Source organism: Epinephelus fuscoguttatus, linkage group LG10 (genome assembly GCF_011397635.1).
Source record: "Epinephelus fuscoguttatus linkage group LG10, E.fuscoguttatus.final_Chr_v1".
In the NCBI taxonomy this organism is placed as follows: domain Eukaryota; kingdom Metazoa; phylum Chordata; class Actinopteri; order Perciformes; family Serranidae; genus Epinephelus; species Epinephelus fuscoguttatus.
The window spans coordinates 42,350,736-42,378,261 of NC_064761.1; the positions used below are offsets into that span (position 1 = coordinate 42,350,736).

General features: G+C 41.8%; 2 protein-coding genes across 4 annotated transcripts in view; one reads left to right on the plus strand and one right to left on the minus strand.

The window, feature by feature from the left end:
- Positions 1-17,026, minus strand: part of suco (SUN domain containing ossification factor) — a 53,419-nt gene extending 36,393 nt beyond the window's left edge. For all 3 annotated transcript variants that reach the window (XM_049588140.1, XM_049588139.1, XM_049588137.1), the window contains exon 1: positions 16,747-17,026. In XM_049588140.1, the coding sequence (XP_049444097.1) occupies positions 16,747-16,799 (53 nt within the window). In that variant the 5' untranslated portion in view covers positions 16,800-17,026. The remainder of the gene's footprint in view (positions 1-16,746) is intronic.
- Positions 17,027-19,824: 2,798 nt separating this feature from the next.
- Positions 19,825-26,739, plus strand: tmed5 (transmembrane p24 trafficking protein 5). The gene is made up of 4 exons (XM_049588225.1): positions 19,825-20,157; positions 20,775-20,872; positions 20,958-21,138; positions 23,519-26,739. The coding sequence occupies exons 1-4, from the start codon at positions 19,969-19,971 to the stop codon at positions 23,732-23,734; spliced, it is 684 nt and encodes a 227-aa protein (XP_049444182.1). The 5' UTR covers positions 19,825-19,968; the 3' UTR covers positions 23,735-26,739.
- Positions 26,740-27,526: the final 787 nt, after the last annotated feature.

Here is a 27,526-nt window from a genome sequence, read left to right on the forward strand (position 1 = left end):
TGCAACAGTGGGAGGAGGAATGCATGACCCACAAATGGAGAGAAATGCAGAGACCGCTGAAGAAGCAAATGTTCAAGTGTGCTATACATTACATACTAGCAGTGGGCTAATGCCAAGCTAATGGAGGAAGAGCTTGAGGCAAGACTAATGAGTCAGCAGCCTGCAAATACACTCTTCCTCATTCTCTCTCTACCCCCGTTTCCTGTCCCACTTCAGAAGCACCTGGGGATTTAAATAAGTCTGTTGGATTCTTCTCTGGCTTCAAACGCCTCAATCATTTTTTAATATTCACAGAAGTGCTGAAGAGGACATTATTAGCTTGTGTGCCACCTATTATAGAAACATGAATACACAGAACGGCACTGCTAGAGCTCTGATGGAGTTGGTGATAACTTCTGAAAACAGCTTCATACGTCTGGTGCCATCGTAGCACCACAGCTTTGCACAGACGGACACAGACACTGTGGCGAGTAGCTACATGTCCTCCTGATACGCTGGCTCTGCCGGTTCTGACCGGCCAAATCCCCTGATATTTCCTGTTGGCTTTAGGACTTTTCAGAGCCAGGAGACATAGCATTAAATCAACTATACTGTACCAACTGGTCAGGTTGACACAGCACAGACAAAACTGCAGAGACAACAGGCTGAGGACAGATTCATCTGCCAGCAGCAAGTCAAATATTATCACCAGCTGCATGGCATGCAAACTGCGCTCCGATCTCTTCTCAGGCAGGATGTCTGCCTGGTGACTAAACATTTTCAGAGGTGTCAAGCATGACAACACTTGTGTGGGTGTTGCTCCGTGCTGCCTTTGGTCCTGCTCTTTCTCTTCATCATCGTTTATTCTTCCAATTGACTATTTATTGTTTGACTAGTTTAGATTGAGCGAGCTTTGTCACCCTGCCCTCTCTGATAGCCCGGTCACACCTAGTGGTATAACATGTGTTTCAGTGTTTCCAACACAAGTGGACAGCTGAGACACAAAGCGGTTTACACCTGTGTTAATAATGCATCTCCAGCTGACCACTTGTGTTTGGATTTTGTTACTGCCTATGTAAGGTCAAAAGGGCTAGTGCATGGTTATTACCGCCACACTCTCGCTAGCTGCTCGCTATCATGCTTGCTAGGCATGTTAGCAGTTGTGTTGGTACAGCTTGAGATAATACTCTCAGCAGAACCCAACATGTCTCCTTCCATAGGACAAATAACGGTTACACAACATTACGTCCAACTCGTCTTATCACTGTGTCACCAAAACCACCACCACATCCTGCGCTGATGACACAGTCCTTGTTAGGGATGTATCAGAACGCATTAGTGTTTGCGCTCCACGATATGTGGTCAAATGCATCCCAGAGTGAGGTTTGAGTGATCGGATCATAACGTTTCTTGGTGTCCACTTGTGATCAGATCACACAAAAGATGCTGTTAAAACACGGTAAACAGAATCGTACACACTAATCACAGCATGACACAGCAACCAACAGCATATAACCAGAGCCAGGGTAGATTAGCTGTTGCCTGTCCCTCTCCTGGCCTAAATCTCTGACCAGCTTCTCTCTCACACACACTGACAGCACGTGATGGACTTACCCACCTTAATTGTCTTAAATGAAAAACTTAAACTGTGTCACAGTATCAAGTGCTGTGCAAGACAGAGAGAGGAGACAGATGAGCAAAAGTGTGAGAAGAGGGCGAAGACAAATTCGTTGACAAAATACTAAAGTCACTGGGTTTATGTTATCATGGTTAATTATAAATTTACGTGTGTGTGTGTGTGTGTGTGTGTGTGTGTGTGTGTGTGAATAGCAGAGGTGGGACCAAGTCATCGTTTTGCAAGTCTTAAGTCTTTGCACCCAAGTCCCAAGACACATTCTAAATCTTACACTTTAAGTTTCACGTCCTAAACAAGTCATAACTCTTCATCAAATGTAATGCCATTTTAACAACAGAGTAATACTATACTAATTTACAAAAATCATCAGTGCTTTTTAAAATTTAGATCTATTTGTTAAAACAAGTTTGTTGTTGTCTCTGTAGACCCACATGTTTTGCATACTGCAGTTCATTTCTTCCTGAGTGTCACATGGTTTTTGTTATCTAATTATCTTTATCAGGGTTTTCCAACTACTGCTCAGTAACCCAACATTATTTCCTCATGGTCCTTATGGGCGCTGTTGGATCAGTTCAAACAAAGTGGATCTGGGGAATTAAGTGCTGACTTGCTAGGAATGTATAGTGTTAACTTAAATCAGCTGTGTCTTTTCCTGACCTAGAAAAGCTTATTCATGCTTTTGTATTCTCGCGTCTCGACTGCTGTAACACACTGTTTACATGCCTCAGTAAATCTCCAGTAGCTCCGCTTCAACTAGTGCAGAACGCTGCAGCTCGTATTTAAACTGGGACAAACTGTAGGTCACATATCACCCTGATCATCGCCTTCTTTCATTGGTTGCCACTTAACTAGAGAACTGATTTTAAGATTATTTTAATAACTAAAGCTCAACATGGTTTAACCCCGTTATATGGCTGAGCTAACCTGTGCTCCAAGTCGTGAACTGAGATCCTCAAGCCTACCCTCTCTATTCGTCCCTACACTGAGGCTGATAACTAAAGGTGACTGGGTTTTTGCCATCAAGGCCCAGAGGCTCCGGAATTCTCTACCTGAGGAGATCAGGCCGGATAGCATATTACCCATTTTTAAATAATTGCTTAAAACATATTTTTATAGGCAAACTTTCCCTTTTAACGCCTGATTTGTAGTGTTTGATTTGAAACTTTTGTGTTCTATTTCCTTTTGTTCTATTTTTGCCTCTGTACACATTATTTTTCTCAGCTCTTAACAATGTTTTAAATATAGTATTGTTATTGTTATTGTTGTCTTATTTTCATGTTGTAACGTTAGTTGTATGAAGTCGCAAGTCACTGATGTTAAGGCCCAGGATGGAGTGAGTTAGTTCAAGTTTCCCTTTAAACTGGTCGGTCAACTCACCAAAGTCTAATCACATGCTTGGTGAGAGCAAAAACACACACCAAATAAAACTGCTGAATAAACCCAGCTGTTTGGTCTCAGAGCAACATCTCAGAGAATAAATCCTTTCAGCAGGCAGAGAGTTCATATTCACATAACACACTGTTGACTTCTACAGCCGACAGAAAAAAACAGTCAGAGGGAGATACAGAGAAAAAGAGCTGAAGAGAGAGAATCCAGGAACCACGTGGACAGAGGTGGATTGTGGGGCAGGGAGGTGTGCCAGGGCTCGCCAGTAAAAGTAGGCCAGCGCATCTGCCGGGCAGACAAAAACATGTCGTCACCATTTAGAGAGAAAGTGGGGGCAGAGCCTAAAAGCTCGGCCTTAGAGGACTGAGCGTGTTTGTGTGTGTAGGTTTGCCTGTCCGTCCTGATTTTCCTCCACATCGAAGCATGGAATAATGTAGAGCAGCAGTTTGTTTTAAAGCCTGCTGATCCTCCATAATCCTCTCCACTGGTGCATCTCTGTGGCAGCCAGGGCATAGTGGCTGGACTGGTGAACAGCTCTCTTAACTCACACACACAAACACACACATTTCTGAACCAGACCCTACCACCTTGCCTATGGTACATCTGTTAACTGAAGACACATTGATTTCAGCTCAACCCAAAGAGAATAGGATATTTTTCATTATCAGGGAAGTAAGTCGGCCTACATTAAGAGCAGTTTTTCCTTGATTTGCCCTCTTTTCCCTCTGGTGTACACTGTCTTGAATTCTTCCACACATGCAGTACACTCCTCTTCCAGTGTGACTTGCAAAGCCAGCCCAGGGCATGACAAGATTTACTTTGGAAAAGTGAACTCTCGCCAACTTCTGCCTGAAATTAAAATGGCTCTATTCTACACTCGAGGACTGTGAAATTCAAAACACAGATTCAGAAATGAACCATCAATGCTAGATCTTCTGACGGCTGCAAATTCTTCATATTATTTGAACATCTGACCACTTTCTCCTACAAACAGTGGGGTCAAGAGAAAGATTTGAGGGAATGGATGATCACTTTTTCTACTTTACTGCAGCAAACACATTAGCCCTGTAGATGAGCACTGCTGCTCTATTTGTTCATCTTCTTCTGCATGGACAGACCAAAGGCACTAAGTGGTAAATGGGGCTGGAATGGGGGGTGTGTGCTGACATGTTGTGTTGTTCATGGATGATGTGTTTCTTTTTGTAGGCCAACCCAGAAATCACCATACCCCTGGTTCCCTCAACGAAAAGCCAATGGCAGTTTTCAAATGTTTTTGGATTATTGCAGAAAATAAACTCTGTGTAAATTTATTGTAGATTGTAGATTTATTCAGCAAGAATAATCTTCACAGGTAAACACCATTTTTATGATTTTTGAAGCATAAATGCACTTACTAGAAGTAAAACAACATACACCACGGTCGCATGACTTCAACGTCACCACCACCACGAGGCTGTAAAGCTGTGCTCGGCATTGATGGCGTTCTGTTGTCTCATTTGGCAACTTGTTAGCAACTAGGGACGCGCAGATTTATCAGCTTAACATCGGAATCAGCCGACATCCACCCTGTTTACAGTCATCAGCCCATCGCAGGCTAAAAAGCAGGGCTCAAAACTAACAACCAGAAAGTTACAAGAGGTATACAATGTCTGTTTGGCGAATGGGCTCTACGATGTCACGGTTGTGTGACGAGATGGCTAGTAGCACCCGTGTCACATCTTTCAGATTTAATCTTTTAAAATGTAGTTTTGGGGAGAAACTTGAAAAAACAGGGTTATTTGAAGGAGAAATTTGTTTATGTTTTTACAGCAAAATAAAATAGATATTAGAGGGAATTATGATATTATTATATATATAGTAAAAAAGGGAGTGTAATGAAGGGCTTAAGTACTTTAAATACAGTTCAGTAACTTTTTAATAGTGTAGATTTCTTTGTTTTCCCATCCTAATAAGCAACTGCCTTTTCTCAGACATGTAAATGCTTTAAAATTCATAAGTGGGGTTTTTACCTGCATAATTTATGTTGTAGAAGGTCGAATGTCATGCAAACTCATTTCCAGATTTTAGGACTCATTCCTGCACCTATACCTGTCTCTACAGAGGCATACGCCATATACGTCATCCTGTCTAAAGAATTATGACCCCAAGCCCATTCCTGGCACCAGGATCTGGGTCTGTACATATCAAGCATCTCAGAGCAGAAAAGAATTAGTCCTAACTGGCACAAAACTCTCAGAGTGAAGCTTTTCTGGTTCAACTTTTAGCCTTAGGGGTGAAAGCAACTTACTTTCTGAATCTCTCTCTGCTCTAAGATTTAGGAGAGCTGTAGAGCTTTCCTAACCTGTTACAAGTTCCCAACAGGTAGAAAGTCATAGGATAAACATGAATGTGCAGAACCAAGAAGGTGGAGAAATACGAACAATCTTTGAAACAAAGCAGAAATGCAATTTGTCGTAAGACTTGACTGGATAAAACTTTCAGTATAAAAAAAGAAGAAAATCTATGATCAAAGAAATAGCTCCTAAAATCAAAGTTGCAGGTTTGGTCATAATTAGCTAGATATGAAGATATTTTTTTTACATATGCTCGACTCATTTCCAGATTTGGTTGTGTCTCTTCTCGGACAGAAACCAGTGGATCCAGATCTGCTGTGATCAAACAAGTTTTTACAAGCGAATATTAACATCAAGATTCTTTGGTGTGTATTTTTCAAACTTTAATACATACATGAGCTCAAAACTGAACATCAACACACACAGATATTGACAGGAAACATTATACTGTTCTTAAATCAAATGCAAAGTGCTACTCGTATGATTTTACTTATTGTTTTTACTTCAAGGAGGGAGCCTGTCTAAAATAAGTGAAGGCAACAAGCTTAAAATATAAATTCACCCCCTGCATAAAAGGGATATGTAAGAAAATGAGTTGATAATGTATTTGCCTGGATTTATAAAGCTCTGTTTAACCCATGGGACAAAACAGATGTCACACTCTCTGTTCAAACAGAACCTGATTGGTCGCTTTCTTATTATTCTCGCTAAAATGCCATGCTAATAAACGCACTGGCACATGCCCAGTGGTTCCTGGCAGAACAACAATACTTCATCCTGTTTCTATTTAAAGCCAGATAATCACAGTTTGATAAAACACTTCAGTTCATCTAATATAGTGAAAGGCCACATACTCGTATTAATCCACACTAGTTGAAGCTATTTGTAAAGCTTGTTTGCCTTTCTGCTACATAAGGATCCTTCTCTGACTACACCGCCTCTGTGACGCAAGTAAATACTTCAAAATTTACACAGGAGCCTCTGTCTAGGATGTAGCGTGAATGAACAGACACACCTCTATTTGGAGGTAAACCTGAAGCACAAAGTAGGCCAAGTTACATGTTGGCAGAGAGACTGCTGCTCATTTACCTGAAATGCCTTCAGCCTGCTGACATTTAGGACATTTTCATCCAGAATTAAAGCTGAACAGCTCGAGATCTGTGTGCTGTCTACATTAAATCATTAATGCAACAATTCAGAAAAAAACTAATTCAAACCTCAATAACACAAAAATAGCACCAAGTCAGATACAAACAGCATTTTTGATACTAAGAAAATGCAAAATCTCTCTGCACAGTGATACCATTGCAGGTGTAGTTTGGTAGAGAGAAAATAGTTTCCATATGAAACTGCTCACAAGGTCTGTGGATTATCTTGAGTAACCGGGTCATGACCTCTGGTAAGAGACACTGCAGTTGTTTTTTTTTTTTTTTTTTTTTTTAGTCCTTTGAGAACCACAAACTGAGTGCCATCTAGTTAGGAACCGAACTTGGTACTTTTACGGGTACCGACTGAATGACATCAATACTACCAAATACTGATTCATGTTTAAGTATTCAGTGCCAAATTTCAGTACTTGAGAACACGTCTGAGTGGGAACGCCAGGTATTGGACAAGAGGAGGAAGTGCCATGAAGCGCCCCAAAGCCTGAGAGTCAGCCATGGAGCTCCGACGCCAGCAATGGAGCTCTGCGGAGCTGCCGGGTTCAACTTCAGACAGAGGTGGAAGCCGCCTAAACCTGGGAAGTTCTTCACTGGCTTCCAAGCGAGCCACAACTATTGCTGCAGCACCAATCTGAGTGTCAGTCTCCCATGATAGTTTCAGTTTCTGGTCTATTTTCATTTCTATATTATTTTAGTATCACTGCTAGATGTGCAGACACACATACACACAAGGAGACAGACTGACAGAGACAGAGTATTAGCTCCACGTGTGATTAGAAAAGAGCAGAATTGTGCTTCGGTCTACAACGTGACCCCTGCAGCTTGCTCAAAAATGCCATTTATATTTTACTACAAAAGTAAAGCACCAAAAAAGGTACTGTTGGGTGTCTGTACTAAATTACAGGTACTGGTGTCTGTATCGATAAAATGTGAACAGTACCCAACCCAACATCTAGTTCTAATATACTGAAGAAAAGGCAGAGACCCCAACGGCCGACATCTCCAACATTAGGCAACTCACAAAACAATCTAGACTGATAAAAAGCACAACAGACAGGTGGAAAAATATATTTTTTTTAATTTTGGGGTGATATTTCCCTTTAAATTACTGGTTATACAATTAAGCAGTTATCGTCTGGGTTGATTGGTGAAAACATAACAATATTGGCATTTACATTGTTTTTTATTGTATCTATACCAATGTGTTAAATGCCTTTGTAATAATGTATTTATCAGCAAATTAAACATGAATCTCTCTGTTACGAAGCTAAACAAAAGACCTACAGTCACAGCATGGTGGCAACAGTGAAGCTGTGACACTGTGAAGCATCGCAGCAGTCAGACAGGGATCAAAGAGGCTTGGGAATGCGACATCAGGAACATCGGCCCTGGACAATAGGTCTGACGGACGCAGTCATGTGATATAATGTCATTTGATAGGAAAAGCTACTTTGCCAGGGTGGGTTAGCATGGGTGGGTGTGGAGAGAACAATGAATGCGTGAATGCTAGTCAGTATGAATGCATCGTCAGGCACAGCAGGGGAACAAAAACTCATCAAAGATTCACCTCAGAACACAGTGTACCCATGTGCTGCGGCATAGTGAACGCTTACATTTACCACCATGCATACTACAGTGTAAACAGTCCGAGCAGGGAATCGTCATGTTTTTTCAAACCCTGGAAACTGACAGGACGACTTTGATATTCTGGCTTATACGTTACATGCATACATAGTATCTTGATATTTAGCAATTTTTTTCTGGATCAATGAGCTGCAAATTATTTGATTCTGACACCCATTTTTCAAATCTATTTATTTCAGCCTGTGAAATAAGATAATGGGATCTTACATTTAGCAGGCGACTTGAAGAAAGTGGATTTGATGGTGTTGGTATGTCTTGAGATCCAAGCTTAAGCAAAACATGCCATTATCAGCTTTAGTACACAATGTTCTGTAGCACTATACATCAACAATGGACAGGGAGTCCCTCTCTGTACATTGCACTCACCCAGACTAATGAAAAGGCAGACACGCACTCAGTCAAGCACTTGCTGCATACAAGACCAAACCTTTAACAAAGAAAAAGAAAGAAATAGACCACCACATGCAGCACAAGCATAACAGCCAGGCTGGTCGGTAGCTGCTTAAGGTAAACAGTGAGGAGCAGTGAGCCAGAGAGGGGGAGGGGAGGAGAAGAAACCAGAGCATTTTCAGAGGGGAAAAACTGTGCCCTTTGAGGAAGACAGAAAAAAGCAATGCTGATTTCAGTGGAATGAACTATCAAAAACACACAGAGCATCAAACCATTAGTAAAGTCTTGGGATGCATTTAAACAACATGAGATGGAAAATTCTCATGCTTTAAAGCCCTTTAGATTAATACCATACAATTAAAAACCTGCTGAACGACGTGCCCTGTTAATTGCTCAGTAAATACATTCAGTGGGTATACGCAGTATCAAACAAAAAAAGAAGTGCAAACTGAATAATCATTTGACAAATATTCATGTCAATCAACTCTCTTGCCTTTGTCACACTCTCCTCTCACATACGCAAACACACGCAACAACACGACCAAGAGTTCTGATGCAAGTCTCCACCTTTAAAACCCAACAATTTCCACCCTCAGATTGCTATTCACTGATACAGTAAACAGTAATATTTTCATTCTACCCACTGACAAAGCCTCGGGCTACTGGCCTGCAATCAACTCTCACTGCAGGCCTACCTATTCCCAGAAAAATATTATGTGAGCAACAGGATCCTGCGAAGACTTTCCTGTTTCCAGAAAGAAAAAGAGAATCTTAATCGAATCTTGTGGCAGAGTGGCACCGCCATGGGGCTCAATGCAGATGACTGCAAGCTTTTCAACATTATGTCACACAAACAAATCTACAAGAACATAATGCAAGTTTATGACGCAGAATCCACAACACAAAGATATGCTGATATGCAGTGAAAAGCAGTTTGCATTTGATTTACCTTGGCACACCCAACCTCAAGTAAGCCTAGAGAACTATTTTCTGAGTAAAGGATGTAAGATGACAGATGACACTCAATCCTTTTAACATCTGCTTTTTGTTTTCATTTAAGGCAAAAGACAAGACACCTAACAGCGAACCATGAGTCTCTGCTTTATACTAACCTCCACTGTCTCCAGACTTTACTCAAAATACTGTTATCTCAAAGCGGATATCGCATTCTTACTCAGTTATCCAGTTGTTCTTTGGTCAAGTAAACAGACAAAGTGGATCAATAAAGTCTGGCTTCTACTCATTGTTTTCTGTTTCTCTACAAATCAATGATTCTGTTATCCACCTGACAAGTAGTCAAAGCTTCAGCCTAAGCTCACTGTATTGTACAAACTGCAGCCTGATTTGCTCATGATTAACACACACCACACAAATAATACTTACTACAAGCATCCTACGTTCATTTCTTTATTGAAGGAAATTTTATTGCAATCTGGATTTGATAATGTGTTGATCACCCAGCCCTGCCGCCAACCACTGCCTTTCACACCTTGGTGTACTCACATCACCTTACACTGGGTCTGCCTCAGGTGTTAGCTCACTCTGAGTACCTCACATTTCTCATGTTATAAAAAGCTGCCAGCGTAAAGCATTAACATACAGAGCGCCATGCAGCTGGGGGGACAGGAAGGCCGGCAGGCAAAAGAGCTCAGTGTGCTCGGCGGTCTCCATGGCCAGTGGGCAGGAACAATAGTGTGCTCTAGAGTGCCAGTCCAGCTCTGTCTCCTCACATAAAACCAGAGCGGCCAGCCTGCAGCGCTGAACTCTGCTACAACAACAACAGAAAGATGGACTCAGTTACGGAGCCTCTAGTCTCAAAGCCAACAGTCGAGGACAGGGAAGGTTTTATCACTGTGTTTTTTAACTTTACTGTACGTTCAAACCAGGAGCTTCCAAAGAGGCAAAGTCTCTTGCAGACACCCAAGAAGCACTACTGTCAAAACTATCTGTGGCAGCTTTGGTTGCTCATCACGTGAGTCATTGAACATTCGATCGTGCTTGTCAATTTAAAGGAGCCACAAAGCGGGTTACTGGCTTGAAAGCAGTGTAGTTGCTGCTTGCTGTTGTCCAGTCAAAAAGCTCATAGCTGGCCAACAGAAAGTTATGTTCGGTCAATGAAAACAGAAAACGTATGTCATCCCATTCAAACCAAGCAAGGAAGACTTGCATGCTACGTCGCAACATTAGCCTGCATTTCTCTCCTCTATTACAAACATTACACACTTTAACACTCACCAGACCAACCAACTACCTGCGCGACACGGCCCCAAGCCTCATTCTTTTTATTTTGGTCTCTGTAACCGAACAGCGACACATTATAAAGGGACTGAGTGGGCGTGAACGCAAGTAATAAACTTCTCGATATCCATTGTCGGAACAAGTGTGCTGTAGGAACCAAAGTTACATGGCTTGTTCTCTGGGACCTGCTTTATCGAAGCATGTCAGCGTTCCGATTGGTTGTCGCCACACCGTGTCAGAGGTCATTACCATAAAGTTAAATGAGTTTTAACCCCCCTCTGGACCCACTCCGGTCGCTTTGGTCGCCCAAGACGTGTGGCTGACGACCAGGTCGCCTAAGTCCCCGGGCTCTCATTGACAATGAATGACTTCCGCCGCTTTGGAAGCTCTGGTCACTGTTGGTGTGAACGTACAGTAACATGGTGTAACGCACCCACTGACAGCTAGTTAGACCCAGTCTCTCAGTCTGACAAATGGAAGTAGTCTTCTGTGGAGGGTTTTATTCTTTTGATTAATATAACACAATCTACACCTAATGACAAGTGCCTGTTTTTATTTCTTTCGACAGGAAGTGATATCTTCAGATTGCTTATTGTGTCTGCCAATCAAAAAACAAAGAAATTTAATTTGCTATCAAAGCCATATCAAATGAGACCCCCAAATGTTTGGTGTTTTTATTGAAAAACTGACTTGACTTGGATCAATTTTCTGCTGATCGAGTACATGACTGACTAATCAGTTCAGCCTAGTCTGTTTTTCAAATTGAACAATGACAATGCCAAAAGGCACACATTATCTGGTGACTGATTGATTTGATTAAACTCAAAGAAAAGATGACAAACACCTATGTCTAAGAACAAGAGGCCCGGGCCTGTTTTCCTTGCTGCAGATGATAATTCTGCTGTTTTCTGACATGTAGGTGAAGTGTCATGTTTGCTCTGACAGATAACCTTGAGGCTTTTGTTTTGCTTAAAAAACAAATCCAACTGCATTCTTTGTAAGTTAATCAATGATTTAAATTCACAAGTTTTTAAAAAGGAGTACCTCAGATACCACTGAACAGAGCTGAGATATGCAACATCTTCCCTCAGAGACTGACTCAAGAGAAGATAAGAACACAAACCAACTTAACAACCCTTTAGTGACAAACTGGAGCAAGCATAGACTCCTATTGCTCCACTGTGTAAGAGCTGGTTATCTGAATTTTTTCCATGATAAAACAATGAGTTTCTTCTATTCAAGTGACTGACTTTAACAGAATGTCAAGAAATCATGTATGTCTTATCTATAAATCAGTGTGTCCTCATGAACATTACCTGCATAGCGTGACAGAACGGTGTGTGGGCACTTCTGGATAAGGAAATATTGGGGCAGACGTCTGCAACTCATGATAAATTAATATCAACAATGTCCTTCAGACGATATGAAAGACAGTACAGTATATGCAATGTATCTCAATACCCCCAGGTTGGATGAGATCACTCACTGATCATACTCCTCTGACCAACCAAAACATGACTCAACATGACGTCAGAATGTGGCAAATGTGTTCTTAAAAACAGAAAAATTGAGTAAATATTAGGAAAATACCAGAGAATGCTCCCGTCACATTTGAGATTCTCCTTTAACCTTCGATCAGACTGCTTTCACAAGGAACCCAGCAGGACAACAAAGGAGTCATCTAATAAAAGCAGAGCTAAAAGGACAGAAAAAACAAGCATGTGTTGACACTGCAAATCACAGCTGCCATATTGTATTACAGGACCGTAAACGTTACAAGGCAGCTGGATGAAATGCATAGCTAGGAGGTGATGGGCTTCGGGGAAAGGCTCAAGTAATCAACATCGTCACCGTGTCCCGAGGCAAGGCTTTGTTACCTTCAATTTCACCTTCAAGTCCCAGCCCCTCCCTCCTCTTTCATGGCTGGAGCAGCCAAATAACACACACAGAGCCTTCTCTGTTTCTCTGTCATTTTCTCTCAGTACCTGATACAGGTGCTGGAGAGTGTCTACTGGTGGCAAATACAGGCAGTGCTATCAGTGACAACAGTCTCCTTGGCCACTTGCACACGTGGGCACCTCAAGGCGGAGCTACTTATGCAACAACTGCCCCAAAAGGGGAACTTTTACAACACAGTTCTTTTAACGAGGGGGTCGTGTGGCTATACACTGGTTTCCTGCTATGCAAAAAGTGTTTACATTGCCTTTGAGCAGGTTTTAGAGGACACCACTCAGAGGAGCATACTGTCAAGAAATACTTTTAAACCTTTGTTTATTCACAACACTGCAAAGTGTGTGTGTAGTGAAGGGGAATTCTCCTGATGCTATGTTTAACAAACTCCATTAGCCCCTTAACGTATTGTGAGCTTTCCAAAAATATTTGTGCCACAAAACAGACACTCGACACAAGATTGTTCAAGACTTCAAGCTGCAAGTTGGGAAACCCTGATCTGGCAGCAGACAGTGAGTGAAAGCCCCTATAGACAGTCCCATCCTATAGATGACCTAGGAAAGGAAACAGGTTGGACGAGCTAAACCCACGGTGTTCTGTTACTGGACTAATGTCAAAACATACGGCATCAAAACACCTCTGTGGGTAATGCAAGCACAAGGAGGAACACACAGCAGTACCCCAGAGTAATTTAAACTGTATCAAAGTAATTTAATTGCATATCAGACTAATCAGCAGCACAGACACTGAATTATAAAATAATCAGGCGAGTCAGCACATTTAAATTCAACGGCACTGAGTGGACAGCTTCATTTTACCTGCACACGCTCAAGAGAATTGTAATGCGTCGCGACTTTTGTTATGCTTAATGGAATATACTATGAAGTCCCCCGTTGGACAGTTGGCTGTAGAGTTATCTCATAAGTGCTAATCACATTACATAACAATAATCTTCAAATGGCTGTGAAACTAATGAGCCTATGACACAGGGACAGAATGAGATGATGACAACACGTGCAGCTATTACTCTTGAGCATGTTCCTGTCCTGACCTGTACAAATGCAATAATAACAATCCAATTATTTATTTACCCATGCAGGTACTTTAACAGAATACAGAATTAGCAGAAACACGTCAAATGTTGGAGGGAAAGTCCGATAGTGTTTACTACAGAGAAAAGTGCTGACACACACCATACTTAACTGATGTTGAGAAACTAAAGTTAAAATCTAAATGGGGAGAAAATAGGCATGTAGTGAGCTATGATTACTGACAACATGGCTGGGAACGTGCACCCCCCACACAAACACACTCAAGTACACATGCACGCTTTCTCTAGTGATGCTGATGTCAACAGCCTAAGCTAGCTTGCAGCACACACAGTTAAGAGCCCACAGTTGCTGACTACAGGAGCGTGACACACACACAGAATACATTTTGGTGTGCGTTTCTAAACACTGCAGCACAAAGATCTCAAGCTGATCAGTAAAAGTAGTCTCACAGTAATACACAGAGAACAACACTTCACATAACAAATAAAAGCCGCACAGGGTTATTAAAAAACAGCGGGGGAATCACAGCGACAGACTGATGCACCCCCAACAGGCTTTCGCCACCAGCCTCCAGATACAGAGGCCCTTTCTGCCTAAAATTACTGCTGCCTTGGAAACCTTTGGATTACTGCAAGGACTGCATTCCCTGTGTCTGTGTTCCCACTGGGACGTGTGAGAGCTGGCACAGAGGAGTGAGAAGCCGACAGCAGCACGCTAAAAGGGTTTGCATCAGTAATGAAGTCTGTGCGTGCAGTTGCATGGCCATTAGTTAGTTTGTGGGAAAGTGAAAATGTGCACCAAGGTTTTAAGCAAGCAAACACCTGACATGCAAGGCTGTAATCAAATATAGCCGTGAACAGGTAAGGCTGTCTCATTCGTGAATTTACTCTATAATCCAATATTCCCTTCTTGAATTTAAATGACTGACAACAAATGTGTTGATCCTTCAGTCAGTTCCCTGTTTGACTTGCTGAACCCTGTTCTGCCTAACTGCTGTGTTTTAATGTTCTGTGTTTTTTTTCTATTTTATTTGCCTAATATAAAGATGAAAAACTATGCTAAAGCTTATCCCAGCAATACCTGAACTCTTGAAATAACCTATGGGAATGTGATCATTCTTCAGGAAATAAAGAAACAAGGATTTACCATAGTCTAAATCAGTGAGCTCGTATTTAACTTGTCAGTCTGACCAAATATTTAGACTTCTTTTAAACCATTTTGCATCTCTTTTGCAAAAAAAAAAATGAATACTATAAAAGGTACTACACCAGACTGCATACTGAAGACAGCTAATTTTTTTATGACAGCACAAAAATCACATTCATGTCATGCTCAATAAAGTGTGAGCATTGAAAACTGTTTCCAAGAGAAGAAAAACAACAACTTGTACAGGATATAATGATCAGGGACCTTAAGTATGAATGCAATGGATATTCCTTGCCCTGTGTGTTACCACTACAGAACTACTGTTGGCTCTGCAGTGGTAAAACAGATATCAAAGTATCATTTCCTGAAAACATTGTAATGACGGAGGAGACATCACACTGAAGTAAGAGTATTACATCATTTGAAAGTACCTCGTTTTTAAAGGTTTACAAACGGAAGTACTTTCTACAATTAATAATCCATCAAATGTGTGCTGCATTTGTTTTATCATGGCAAAGATTATACAGTCTCCAAAAGGACTAAATCATCTCTACATTGTCAGGAATGTGATGGTAAATTGTTGCAAAGAAATGACCAGGACAGCACAGAAAAACAACAGTCTGCAGGCCACATGTTGAAAGGTTAACAGCTCCTGAGTCACCAATCTGGATAGAGGTAGCATGTTAGCTGGCCTGTTAATCCCATTTCACAAACCCTGCGCATTGTTACCTGCTCCGTGCCTCTGAGATTACACAAATTCATGAGTTACGTTAATCTACCAAATGTCACCTCTGGCAATGTACACTGGCAAAGAACTACCCACACGTGCATTAGAGCGCAACTTATGTGCAATGTTGAATGTCATGGCAGATCTGTTATATTTCTAAAAGTATACTGATGCAATTTTGCACAGTGTTTTCACCAGACTGTAAACTCTTGCTCTTTAGTGTTTTGCAGTGGATCTTGTGTGTCTGTGATGTGTATCTAGACTTAATGGGTACCCACATAAAGTAAATCCATTTTAAATTTGACTACTACTAGTTGTATGTTTCAAACAATGCCTACATACTCTGTATTTTTTGCACCAAATGCAGAGAAAGACTTGTTTTGTGTATGTCATATGATTATAAATTGAGTCATCTGGGTTCAAATTTGTTTCACAGACGAATTTAACAATCTTCAGACATCAATTGGGGCATTACTAGCTGATGATGTGGATGTGACACAATTTTTTGGGCGTTTTAGAGGTGGACAACTTGCTTAATTAAAAAATAACCAACTGTGAAATAATGAGTGATTGAATCCCTTAATTACAGGGAAGTAAAGTTATAATTGCATCATTATATATATTAAAAAGAAAGCACATCTTATCAATGTAACTGTAAGTACCTTTAGTCCACCAGCCACCAAACAAGAAGGTTTGCTTATACACACCATGCTCACTGGTTTAGGTTAGTTAGCCATGTTGCTACTCAACAGTTGGCTAGCTAACATACTAACCCACTAAATAATATTTAAACATCAAACTTTATCAACCAGTTTCTGTCAAGTACTGACACAACCCTAGAAAGACTCTAATTTCTACCAACAGATCCGTTAAACATCACACTGACCGCACACTGTGACGAGCTGATAATGTTAGCTATGTAGCAGGGAGGATTCATGTCACTGAACACTGATGACTGACACATACTCTGCGGCAAAGACATCAAGCAAAGCGACGTGACGGACAGTAAAATCATCATGAAACGTGGTTCAGCTATTGAAACGGCTGTCACCTGTCTGACGTGACGTTGGTAAGGTGAATGGAGGTGTCGGGCTTAGCTTACCAGCACAGGAGAGCTACAATGAGGCACACCAACAAAACGCGCAGCCTCTTCATTATCTTCCCGCGGGGACCAACATCCTCGCTCTTTGGGGGGGTTTCTAATCTCTCTCGGCTACACAATAAACCGAAGACAAGCCTTTTAGTTGACTGAGGGCTTGTGTTTATAACAAAGGAACAAACGACTGTCCTCCTGTAGCTAAAACCTACACTTGAGATGTGCTAATTTTCATTGTGCGGACCAGCTGTCCGCCTCTTTTTCGGCTTTAGCTGCTACTGCTGTTGTCGAGTAGCTGGCTCTCGGTATGTTCAACCCCCTGCTTCACGTCTGACCAATCAAATCAGAGCTGTGGATCCATCGACCAATCATAGGCGACGTGGCAATACCGTATTTGGCAAAGCCCCACCCCCTCTGGTCGGGATGAGTTGGTGAATGTGGAGCAGGACGCGTCACCTATTCTTGATAAGCAAACCACTAAAGCACGCAATATGTGAAGTTATTGCTCAACCGTGTGATGCCAAACGTTTCGATAAAAATGACTAACATCCATATCCTTGTTTCTGTAAAGGAAATACACGTGGAAGGTCAAAATCACTTAATGAGGTGTGTAGTGAGGAATGTGAACATCGTGTACTTTGTTCCCTCATTGCCACAACACCTTCATATTGTATAAAAATGTTTATTTAAAAACACCCTGAAACGGTTTATTAAAAACATCCATGTGTTATTAAAACTGAAAGGAGTGTAGCTCAATTTCTAATGTTATATCTGTATCACAAAATTATTATATCAGAAATATTTGTGTCATTTTCATCATTCTCATGTTTCATTTAAACTTTTAGTAGGGTTTCACAAATCATCAAAATCAATGGGTAATTAAAGTGGTGTAATTGTTCTTTACATTGGTAGAGTTAAGAAAAGAAAAATCTTGAATTCCCCAAACACACACACACACACACACACACAAATATCTATATACATAGATATGTATGTACATTGTTCAGCCACAACATTCAAACCACTGACAGGTGAAGTGAATAACTTTGATAATTTTGTTCCAATGCATTGTTCTGCTGGGAAACCTTTGCTTCTGGCATTCATGTAGATAGAATAGAACATAATAAATCACAAAATTGTCTTCGGCTCACCAACACTGAAGGTACACAGCACTAACAAGTCAACAGCACCATACAAACAGACAACATTTCATAAACACAATAAAAACACATTGAAGCAAGTAAGATAAAACAAATAAGCAGTAGAGCTGTTCAAGTCAATATCTGTGGATTGGTTAAGTTAAGAGTTAAGAATGCTGATGGCATTTGGAATAAAGGACTTTTTAAAAACACTTTGGTCAGAGGGACGCTGTAGTGCCTCCCAGATTTCAGAAGCTTAAACTGATTGGAAAGAGGATGGGAGCTATCTGCCAGGATTCTCCGAGCTGTCCTCCTTGTCCTGTCAATGTAAAGGTGGGTCAGAAGAACACCTGACATGTTCCACCCACTCAAACATCATTGCAGACCAAGTACCCCCCCTCCCCAATGGCAGTGGCTCCCCAGCAGGATAATGCACCATGCCACACTGCAAAAACTGTTTAGAAATGTCCTGTGGAGCGTGACAAAAAGCTCAAGGTGTCGACCTGGCATCTAAATTTCCCAGGTCCCAATCTGCTCAAGGATTCTTGTGATGTGCCGGTACCCCAGATGTACCCTAATCCAAGGTGGGCCCTCCTTGGATTGGACTTGGCTCTGACCTGTCGAGGCATGGACACAGGATCTCTGGGAGTGTCCTGCTGTGTCTGGCACCAGTGCGTTGGTGGCACATCCATTTAGTCCAGTGGGTTGTGAGGTGGGTTAACAGCACGTGCCACAGATGCTCATTCAGACTGGGATCTGGGGAATTTGGAGGCCAGGTTGACACTTTGAGGTCTTTGTCACATTCCTTGGGTCATACCTGAGCCATGTTTGCAGTGTGGCATGGTGCATTATCCTGCTGGGGGGCCACAGCCACTGGGGAGTACTGTTGCCACGAGGGGGGGTACTTGGTCTGCAACGGTGTTTGAGCGGGTGGAACATGTCAGGTGGTATCCATATGAATGACAGAAGCAAAGGTTTCCCAGCAGAACAATGCACTGGAACAAAATAATCAAAGTCATTCACTTCACCTGTCAGTGCTTTGAATGTTCTGGTTGATCAGTGTATAAATACATGCCCATCCTCATACTCATAAATTACTAAATACTTATTTATGTATTGCATATGAATATGTAAATAAGTATTTATTCATTTATGGGTATGTGGGTGTACACACACACACACATATATATTGGTATGCATATTCATTTGTTCACTTATTTAAGTATTAAAAAGATAGCAGGACAAGTTGATGAAGAAGTATGTGTAATATTGATATTTATATTTATTAATATTCATCATACATTTGGACTGGTTTATACTTGCTAGTCATGGATAATTGGTCTTTTATATTATATGCAAATTTAAGTTTTGCAAGATAGATATTTGGTATTTATTGTTACGCTACATAAGGAAGCTGTCTGTTTCATTTCACTCAATGACTTATGGCGAAATGGTGGGATTTAATGACTTTATACTTCCTCCCACTCCTTTTCGATTGTGTAAATCAAAGTAGCTATACATTGGCAATTGCTTTTCATTATGAGTTTTTATTATTTGTAAATACTGCTTTCTGGGTTTTTTTACACCTTCAAAATAAATATCAAATATCATAAATGTTGTCAGTCCTCTCGCTTCTCTTTAAATGTGAACTTCTATTGGTAAATTTGACTTTTGTTATTAAAATCAAAGACATTTGCTGCAGAATATCTTCTGGTTTCTTCTGTTTGCGCCACACGGAAAAGAATAACTACATATCCCAGAGTGCAATGCGCGAAGAGCCCTAAAAAATGTGCCTGTATTTTTTTATAGTAGCTAATTAAAATCGAACGATCAGTACAATATAAATAAAACTGTACCCTTAAAAAATACTTGTTTAATCCGACATAATTTTAAGTAAAAGTAAAAAATGTTTTGTGTTTTCAAACAGGCGGGGTCCTGAGCTGTCCACAGTCGTCAGTAGTTAGAGTGAGAACATTTCAACAGAAGTGAAGTTTGGGCGAACATAACTAGCCTCCTCGCCGCACACTTTCTAACACAGTAGCTAGTAACTGTACCGCCATTTTGGCTCTTTTGGACTTTAAGTTTGACCATGGAGGTAGTCCGGGTGATTCTGAGTGTCCTGTCCGTGTTTGTTGCTCTGGTCTCGGAGAGGTTTGTGGTGGTGGCTGCCTTCTCTCAGTCTTTAGACAGCGACTTCACGTTCACACTACCCGCCGGTCGCAAGGAGTGTTTCTACCAGACCATGAAGAAAGATGCGTCCCTGGAGATTGAATATCAGGTAAAACACACTCACAGAAAGGGGATAATCCTGATAAAATCATAACAGAGCGAACCTAAACTACTTCTCTCTTTCTGCAGTCTGCAACATCACTGATAACCCGTCAGCGAGAGTAAACACTGACCTGACATTACACTTGTTGCTGATCCTTTTTTATGGTTGCTGTTGTAATTTACATCCCAGTGCATTCTCATCTACAGATAACAATAATTCAAACCACACTGCTGAATCACATTTTCCTCTGAGTAAGACACCCAGCAGGTTATGTGACTCCCACCTCTATTTCCATATTGTTGGGAACCTGTTGAGCCGGTCAGTGTGCAGCTTGCAGCACTGAATCAACCTCTGAGCCTCACTCTCTTCTGTCTGTAAAAGTTAGGCGATGTCAGGGAGGTGTCTTTTGTTGCTGCCTGTGGGACACTTCCCAAGCACTTATATATCTGATGTAGTGTCTACCCTGGAGGACAAGGCATCATCACTTCCAGTGGAGCATGAGGAAGACCTTGAGACTAATGTTTAATTAGTCTGGAGAAGATGTCAACCCACACAAACTTGCATATTTTCTCGCCAACGCTTTCTCTAACTTCTCACGTGTGAATGTCCTCCAATGTCCACAGGTATTGGATGGAGCAGGTCTCGATGTAGACTTCTTCATCTCCTCCCCATCTGGCCAAGTGCTGTTCAGTGACTACCGCAAGTCAGATGGAGTGCACACGTAAGTCACACAGGTGATCGAGGGGTGCACACATTACCGACACAGACACATGCGCACACTCTTAACTGGCTGTGCGTTCCTCCAGAGTTGAGACCGAGGACGGAGACTACATGTTCTGCTTCGACAACACGTTCAGCTCCGTCTCCGAGAAGCTCATCTTCTTCGAGTTGATCCTGGACAACATGGACACGGATGAAGACCCAGACGACTGGAAGGAGTATGTCCATGGAGTGGACACGCTGGACATGAGGCTGGAAGACATTATGGTAAGGGGGCAGCCAAATTTGACATGCAACACATTCCAGAGTTGTTGTGTAATAGGTTTGTTTGTGTGGGAACTAAGTTAAGTCGTTTTGTTAGGTGTTTTAGACTTTGTCCCTCTTCTCTGCCGTTGAGATATTTGTCACTGTGCCACCTGTGCTCGCAGGATGACATAGAGGGTGCAAAGCGACCCAACAGACTGCCAACCATATAGCAGTACTGAGAGGCGCTGACACAGTGTGTTTTCTCAATGCACAGCAGAGCAAAGTAAAAGTGTGTTATCTCAGTGACATGTTGAAGATGTGCTGGTCTCAAACTAAAGTAAGAGCCTGTCACCTGTAGCTATTTTTAGCTCACTGACACTGTCTCTGTTTGTATTTCCTTTCCTGCAATATTTCTAACTGCTCGCTATGTTTTAGGCAATGTAGTGCACAGCTCACGCCACCAGAGGTCAGCCTTTAGTGGTGGAGCTGGCAGCTGAGTTGAGAAAGATGGCGACTGTGGGTGGTGAGGATAACGTTACAGGACTGGGAAAAAAGCTAAATTCCTCTGCTCATGTTCTGGAGTATTGCCACGTGTAACTTTATTTTGACATGACGTCCTCCAACTACAAAAGCAGTTATAAGCCACCTGATTTTATCCAACACATCTATTTTGTTCAGCCCATTATTGCGTCGGTACCCACTGCAGCAACATGTTTCACTGGGTCCTCCTATCTGTTCGTTGTTTTGTGGGGCGTAAGCATTTAAACCCAGCAAGACTTGTCGAAGTAAGCGACTTGCGTATTAGAAACACAGCACTGTAGCACAGACAATGACATACATGATACAATTAGTGCGTTCACACGACATTAGAGAAAATCGATTTAATTGTGTCAGTCCAAGTAAAACCGGACTTTTAAAATACATGTAAACATGTTAGTCGGACTGAAATTGTACTAAATCAGATTTCTAAAACACGCCCAGATAGTGTGATTAGGAGTCGAATTACTCGTGTGTAAATTCAGTCAGTCAGACCAAAAGTGGCCGAGGCGCTCTGCACATGCTCCACAGTTTCCTCCTCTGGCTTTGACCTGGAAGTCTGATAGCATTAAATGTGTAACAGAAGAAGAAGCCAGTAGCAACGTGGTGAAATCTGCATCCAGAGCTGTGCTTTTTCGGACGTACGAGGAGACAGTTTATGCTGTGTTAGCTGAAAGACCTAAATATTTTGAAATAAATGGATGATGAAAACACAGAATGGCGGTGTGTTAAGAAAAAAAAAGAGGTGGAACAGTTGGACGACACTCGATTGTTAAGGTCCAGTAGTAACAAGCTGAAAGGGGGCATATCGCCACCTATCGTAGAGGAGTCGGACATACTTCAGTTAACAAATCAATTCCCCTCCCGTGCTTGTTTACTGGGACAAGCACAGTAGTCCACTAACTGTACATGTAAATATACTCCATGACTTCTATCACCAGCAGCTCAGCTTTTACGTTTTGTTTTTTTGTTAAACAAATACCGTCATATACGTATACCCTGGTGAAATGTCTGGAAGCTATGATGGCATGAAAAATTAAATACTGCCCAAGCCTACCAGTCCATATCTGGTTGATGAGACGTGGTTATACTGAAGGATAATACTGCTAATGAAACACACACATTTCCTATCATTTCTTGACAGTAAAAGCATCCCACAGGTTCGCAAATGGAAAGCTTTCAATGTAAAGCAGCAATAGAGGAAATGTTGGCTTTGCATTAGCAGTAAATTAACACAGCTTTAAGTGATAAGTATACAATAAAACATGCTTGATATCTTCAAGGACAAATATGAACATTAGAGTGCAAGTGTAGGGAGCTGCAGGGAGACTATCAAAAGTATTGAGAGCCGAACGCACAAAAACTTTATAAGAACAGCTGTCTCTAGTCTGCAGCACAGACATGCAGGAGTCTAACCACTGAGGACACATCTCAGGGGAGAGGACTGTCACGGGTTGGCATGGAAACGCATGTTGGCACAGCGCAGCTAAAAACGGACCAACCCGTGGAAAAACCCTTATACATGCAAAGTCACAAGGAGAGTGTTACAAGAATAGAAAATGTCATGAACCCTCACCTATTGGCTGAAGGCAACCAATTGTTTCATCTTGCACCACAATGGCCTGCACCGCCCCTTCACCGGGAACTGTCTTAATTTGTGTCAGAGGTCACATAGGCCTCGCTTAAAAAGACAGGAAATGTCTGTTTCAGCTGTGCAGGAACTTTTTTTTTTTTTTCATGGAAGAAGGAACACACCTGACTGAGCTGCTCTGCTTACAGACTCAAAGCTGTGTGTGATCACTCTGCTTTGTGAGTGTGTGCATTTAGTTTGTTCATTCTGACCTGTGTGTGTCTTCTCCTCCAGGACACCATCAACAACGTGAAGGCTCGGCTGGGCAAGAGCGTGCACATCCAGACGGTGCTGCGGGCGTTCGAGGCTCGCGACAGAAACATCCAGGAGAGTAACTTTGACAGGGTGAACTTTTGGTCTGTCATAAATCTCATTGTTATGATGTTGGTATCGGCGGTTCAGGTCTACCTGGTCCGCTCGCTGTTTGAAGATAAAAAAATCCGCACATAACACCACCCCAAACGGAGGGACAGAGGGAGAGAAACTAACGCACTTGCCCTCGGATACCTTTGGTATTTTTTTCAGCAGATCTCCTGGCTTGTGACTTTTAAAACAAGATGTCATCTGTACATGCGCACACACACACACACACACACACACACACACACACAGACATTTTGACATTCTTAATGACAGTGTCACCTCTGTTGTTGCTCTTGTCCTCAGTCAACTGGAGTTTGTGGGACAGTGGGAGTCCCCGATTTGGAACATGAACTTATAACTGTCTGCCCCTCAACTTTGCAAACTTTGCTACAGAACAAAAGTCTCTTAGTCTCTCTTTAAAACTTGTATGTTGTTTTATAGTCCTCCCTAGTGGCTGTGATTCTTCGCAGAAAGTGACATAACATGCATGTTTACGATGTGACTATTTTTCTAACGCTAAAAGGCCGATTGCAAAAACAAAATGTCCTCTTTTCTTTGGACATGTTTTTATTTGAGATAAACTAGATGAAGAAATAGTATGTTGTCTGAAGAATTTGATTTATTTCTGCCAAATAAGAGTGGGAAGTGCAATCAGTCTGTCATGAAGTCTTCCCCCATATGGTCGTACCTTTGTGTTACTAAGACGCCTTCGTGGTTTGTGTTTAGCTGCCAGCCTTTTGCCAGTCAGTGAGGCCTTTGAATATTTCCTCCATTGCTGTTGACATTGATGTTGTTTTTAGAAATTTAGTCACACTTTCCCTTTCATGCCAACACAAAAAAAGTCAGGTGTCTAGGTAGGACCACGCTGCTAATCTTTGGCACTCATGGGGCCATGGAGTAGGAGTAAAGGAAATGGGTCATCTCCAAATCTCTTAATGACTACTGCTCGACTTTCCTCTGCCATGACTTGTGGCCTAAATGGCAGCTGCCCTCCTCTGTGAAGCCTCACTGCTGCTGGCGGGTGTCTTTTTACAGCCACCTACTGTGTGAAGATGTTGGGCCTGCCTGTCTCTCTGGTGTCTATTTCTATCTTACCGTCACCTGGAAGGTCATTACCACTACTACATGGGTACACTGCTGAGTTTAATATGCACGAGCCACTCGCTGCCTTGGCTACGTCAGCGTGCTTTTTAAATGCGTTCGTATTTTGTTGGGTATTCACGTTTTATCAGCCATCGTTACAAACTAACATCTGATCATTGCACTGTCTCTGATGCCACAGAACTTATATTTTTGTCTTCATATTCGTAGAGCACAATTAAACACAATGGGCCCCTGAGTGTTTTTAATCGGGGACCATCTTAAACGGGTCCACAGCTTGTTCTGATATGAGAGTTAAGGAACTGCTCAAGAGGTTTTTTTTGTCTCATTGGTTGCTTATTTGGTATTAAGACAGTACCGTGGCTTGTGAACAGATTACTTTTATTGTTGTTACTGGGCTCCACAGGTGGTTCGTCACTACCCTGCTGGATGCTCTTGTTGCCATCTTTTGCCCTGTGCTGTAAGATAAAGATCAAACAGTGAGTTCATGCCTTCATAATTTAACAGCCTTAGGCCCTGATCACACAGAAAGCGTTTTAGCAGCTGAAGGCGGCTTTTTGAATGAAGTTTGTCGCTTGCTGTTTTTGCGTTGCTATGCGCCTCGTGTTTCTGCGCTCAAGGCGTGTGGCATTTTTGCCGGATCTCTCTGAGCTCTTCGAGTCGAAAAAACTTCAACTCAGAGCAGAAAATCACCCCACGTCATCTCTTTTTTCCCATTGTCCCATTGGATGATTTGAGAGGCGGGCCTTCTGCAGTGGTCACGACAACAAGTTTACAGTTGGTAAGCAATGAAGGAGAATCTGGTGGTAGCGGTTGCTGGATACCCAGAGCTGTGCAACCTGACGATTGACAGCAGGTTGTCAAACTGCCTCCAAGACATCCTAAAATCTGCCTGTAAACATCCATCATGGAAGCAAAGCTCCTGGACCAACTGGTGGTGCTTCCTGTAATCCAGCCTCTTTTTTATGGTCTCATGTGCCCACACAGATCTCTGTTTATCTGCTGACAGCCTCTCACCCTCAACCAGAGCTACAGCAAGTACCCTCTGCCTCAACATTTTAGGAACTAGATACTAATTACTGTGGCATTCAATTAAAAAAAAAAGGCAGTGCAACCTGCAAAACGCTTTCTGTGTGATCGGGGCCTTACGTTGGAACTAAGTGCTGTAAAACCAAATTTTGTTGAACAGTTCTACCACACAGTAAGTAAGAAGTATTGTCGGTCACCACGATAACATATAGGATGCCTATTGTTGAAAGAAACAGTCATTGTGTGCCTCAGTTTAAGTGTGTACTACCATTCTCTATTCCTCTGCACACCTGATCTCTCTGTGGTATCCAGTGTCTAATTTAAGTACTGTATGTTGAGATTCTATACATCTTTGATAGTTTAATACTATAAAGTTGCAGTTAAAGGTCCAGTGTGTAGGAGTCAGAGGCATCTGGTGGCAGAAATGGTATATAATATTCATAATTATGTTTTCATTAGTTCATAATAGTAAGATTTTTTGTGTTTTTTGTTGCCTTAGAATGAGCCATTTATATATCTACACACAGAGCAGGTTTTCTTCCACAGAGTCCGCCATGTTGTTTTACAGTAGCCCAGAATGGACAAACCAAACGCTGGCTCTAGATAGCACGTTCACATTTCTTTTTCTCCGACGTGTTTGGCACACTGAAGAAGATGCAGTTCTGTCACTTCACCACTAGATGCCACTAATCCTGCACACTTGAACTTTAAAAGCAGTTACTGATTTATTTTAAAGTGCTTCGAAGTTCTACAAAAATAAAGAAATATTTTTAAAGTATTTTATAAGTTGCTGAGTAGGACATTGTTAAAGTCTCTGGGTCAACAGCCAAACTGTCTTTGAAAAGTATTTTTACTTCTCTGATGGAGCAGTGGGGGAAGAGGGAAACATCGAAAGATATTTATTCAACTAATGTCCTGTAGTTGTAAATGTGTATAAATTAAACAATCATACATTTTTCTGACTTGTGCGTCCTATTGTGTTCCTACTGAGCAAAAACATGTTATTTAATTGAATTATTGTATTGCATGTGGAGACAGTATATCACTCTGTAATGCAGATACCTGCAGGAAAGGGAAGGTGTCTTGAAGCATGCAGCAGCTCAAGTGAAGCTGAAGTGACCCAATCATCAAGCTGCACGACTAGCTGGTGTCTTCCTCTGGATCGGGTTGTGCAGAGTCACAGGTCTGATGATTAAACACTCCTCTAGTGCTGAGCTGGCTGAGCTGGAGACCTCTGTCCAGCACAGCGGACGAAGCCGAGGAGGCCTGAAAGGAGAGGAAGTGATATTGGGCTTGTGCTGGTCATCAGCACTACTCATCCTCACATCGTTACACCTTGATTAATGACACTTACCGGCACATCAGATGTTTTGTGAATGATCCAGTACCTCTGGAAACGATGTCTTTGTTAAGCCACGGACTTGTCCTCAACTAGAATCAAAGATAGGCAAGGTGCAGATGGATTGATGAAGAGATTAGGGCAAAACTCAAACACGTTGTGACTAACTCAAAGTCAGAGTAAATGTTCCTTCTCATTAAGTGTAAATGCAAGATTTCAAATCTGATTAATTTACTGTGGCATTTGGAGTTTGTGGTTCCTTTGCCACCATGCCGAGGCTGACAGTTTTCCTGCTCGCTTGAGTTGTCACGTTGGAGACAGAGGGCTTTGGCCTCTGATGTAGGATTCTGTTATTTTACAGATGTAGACACACACGGTTATGGATAAATATCACAGTAAGCATGGCACAT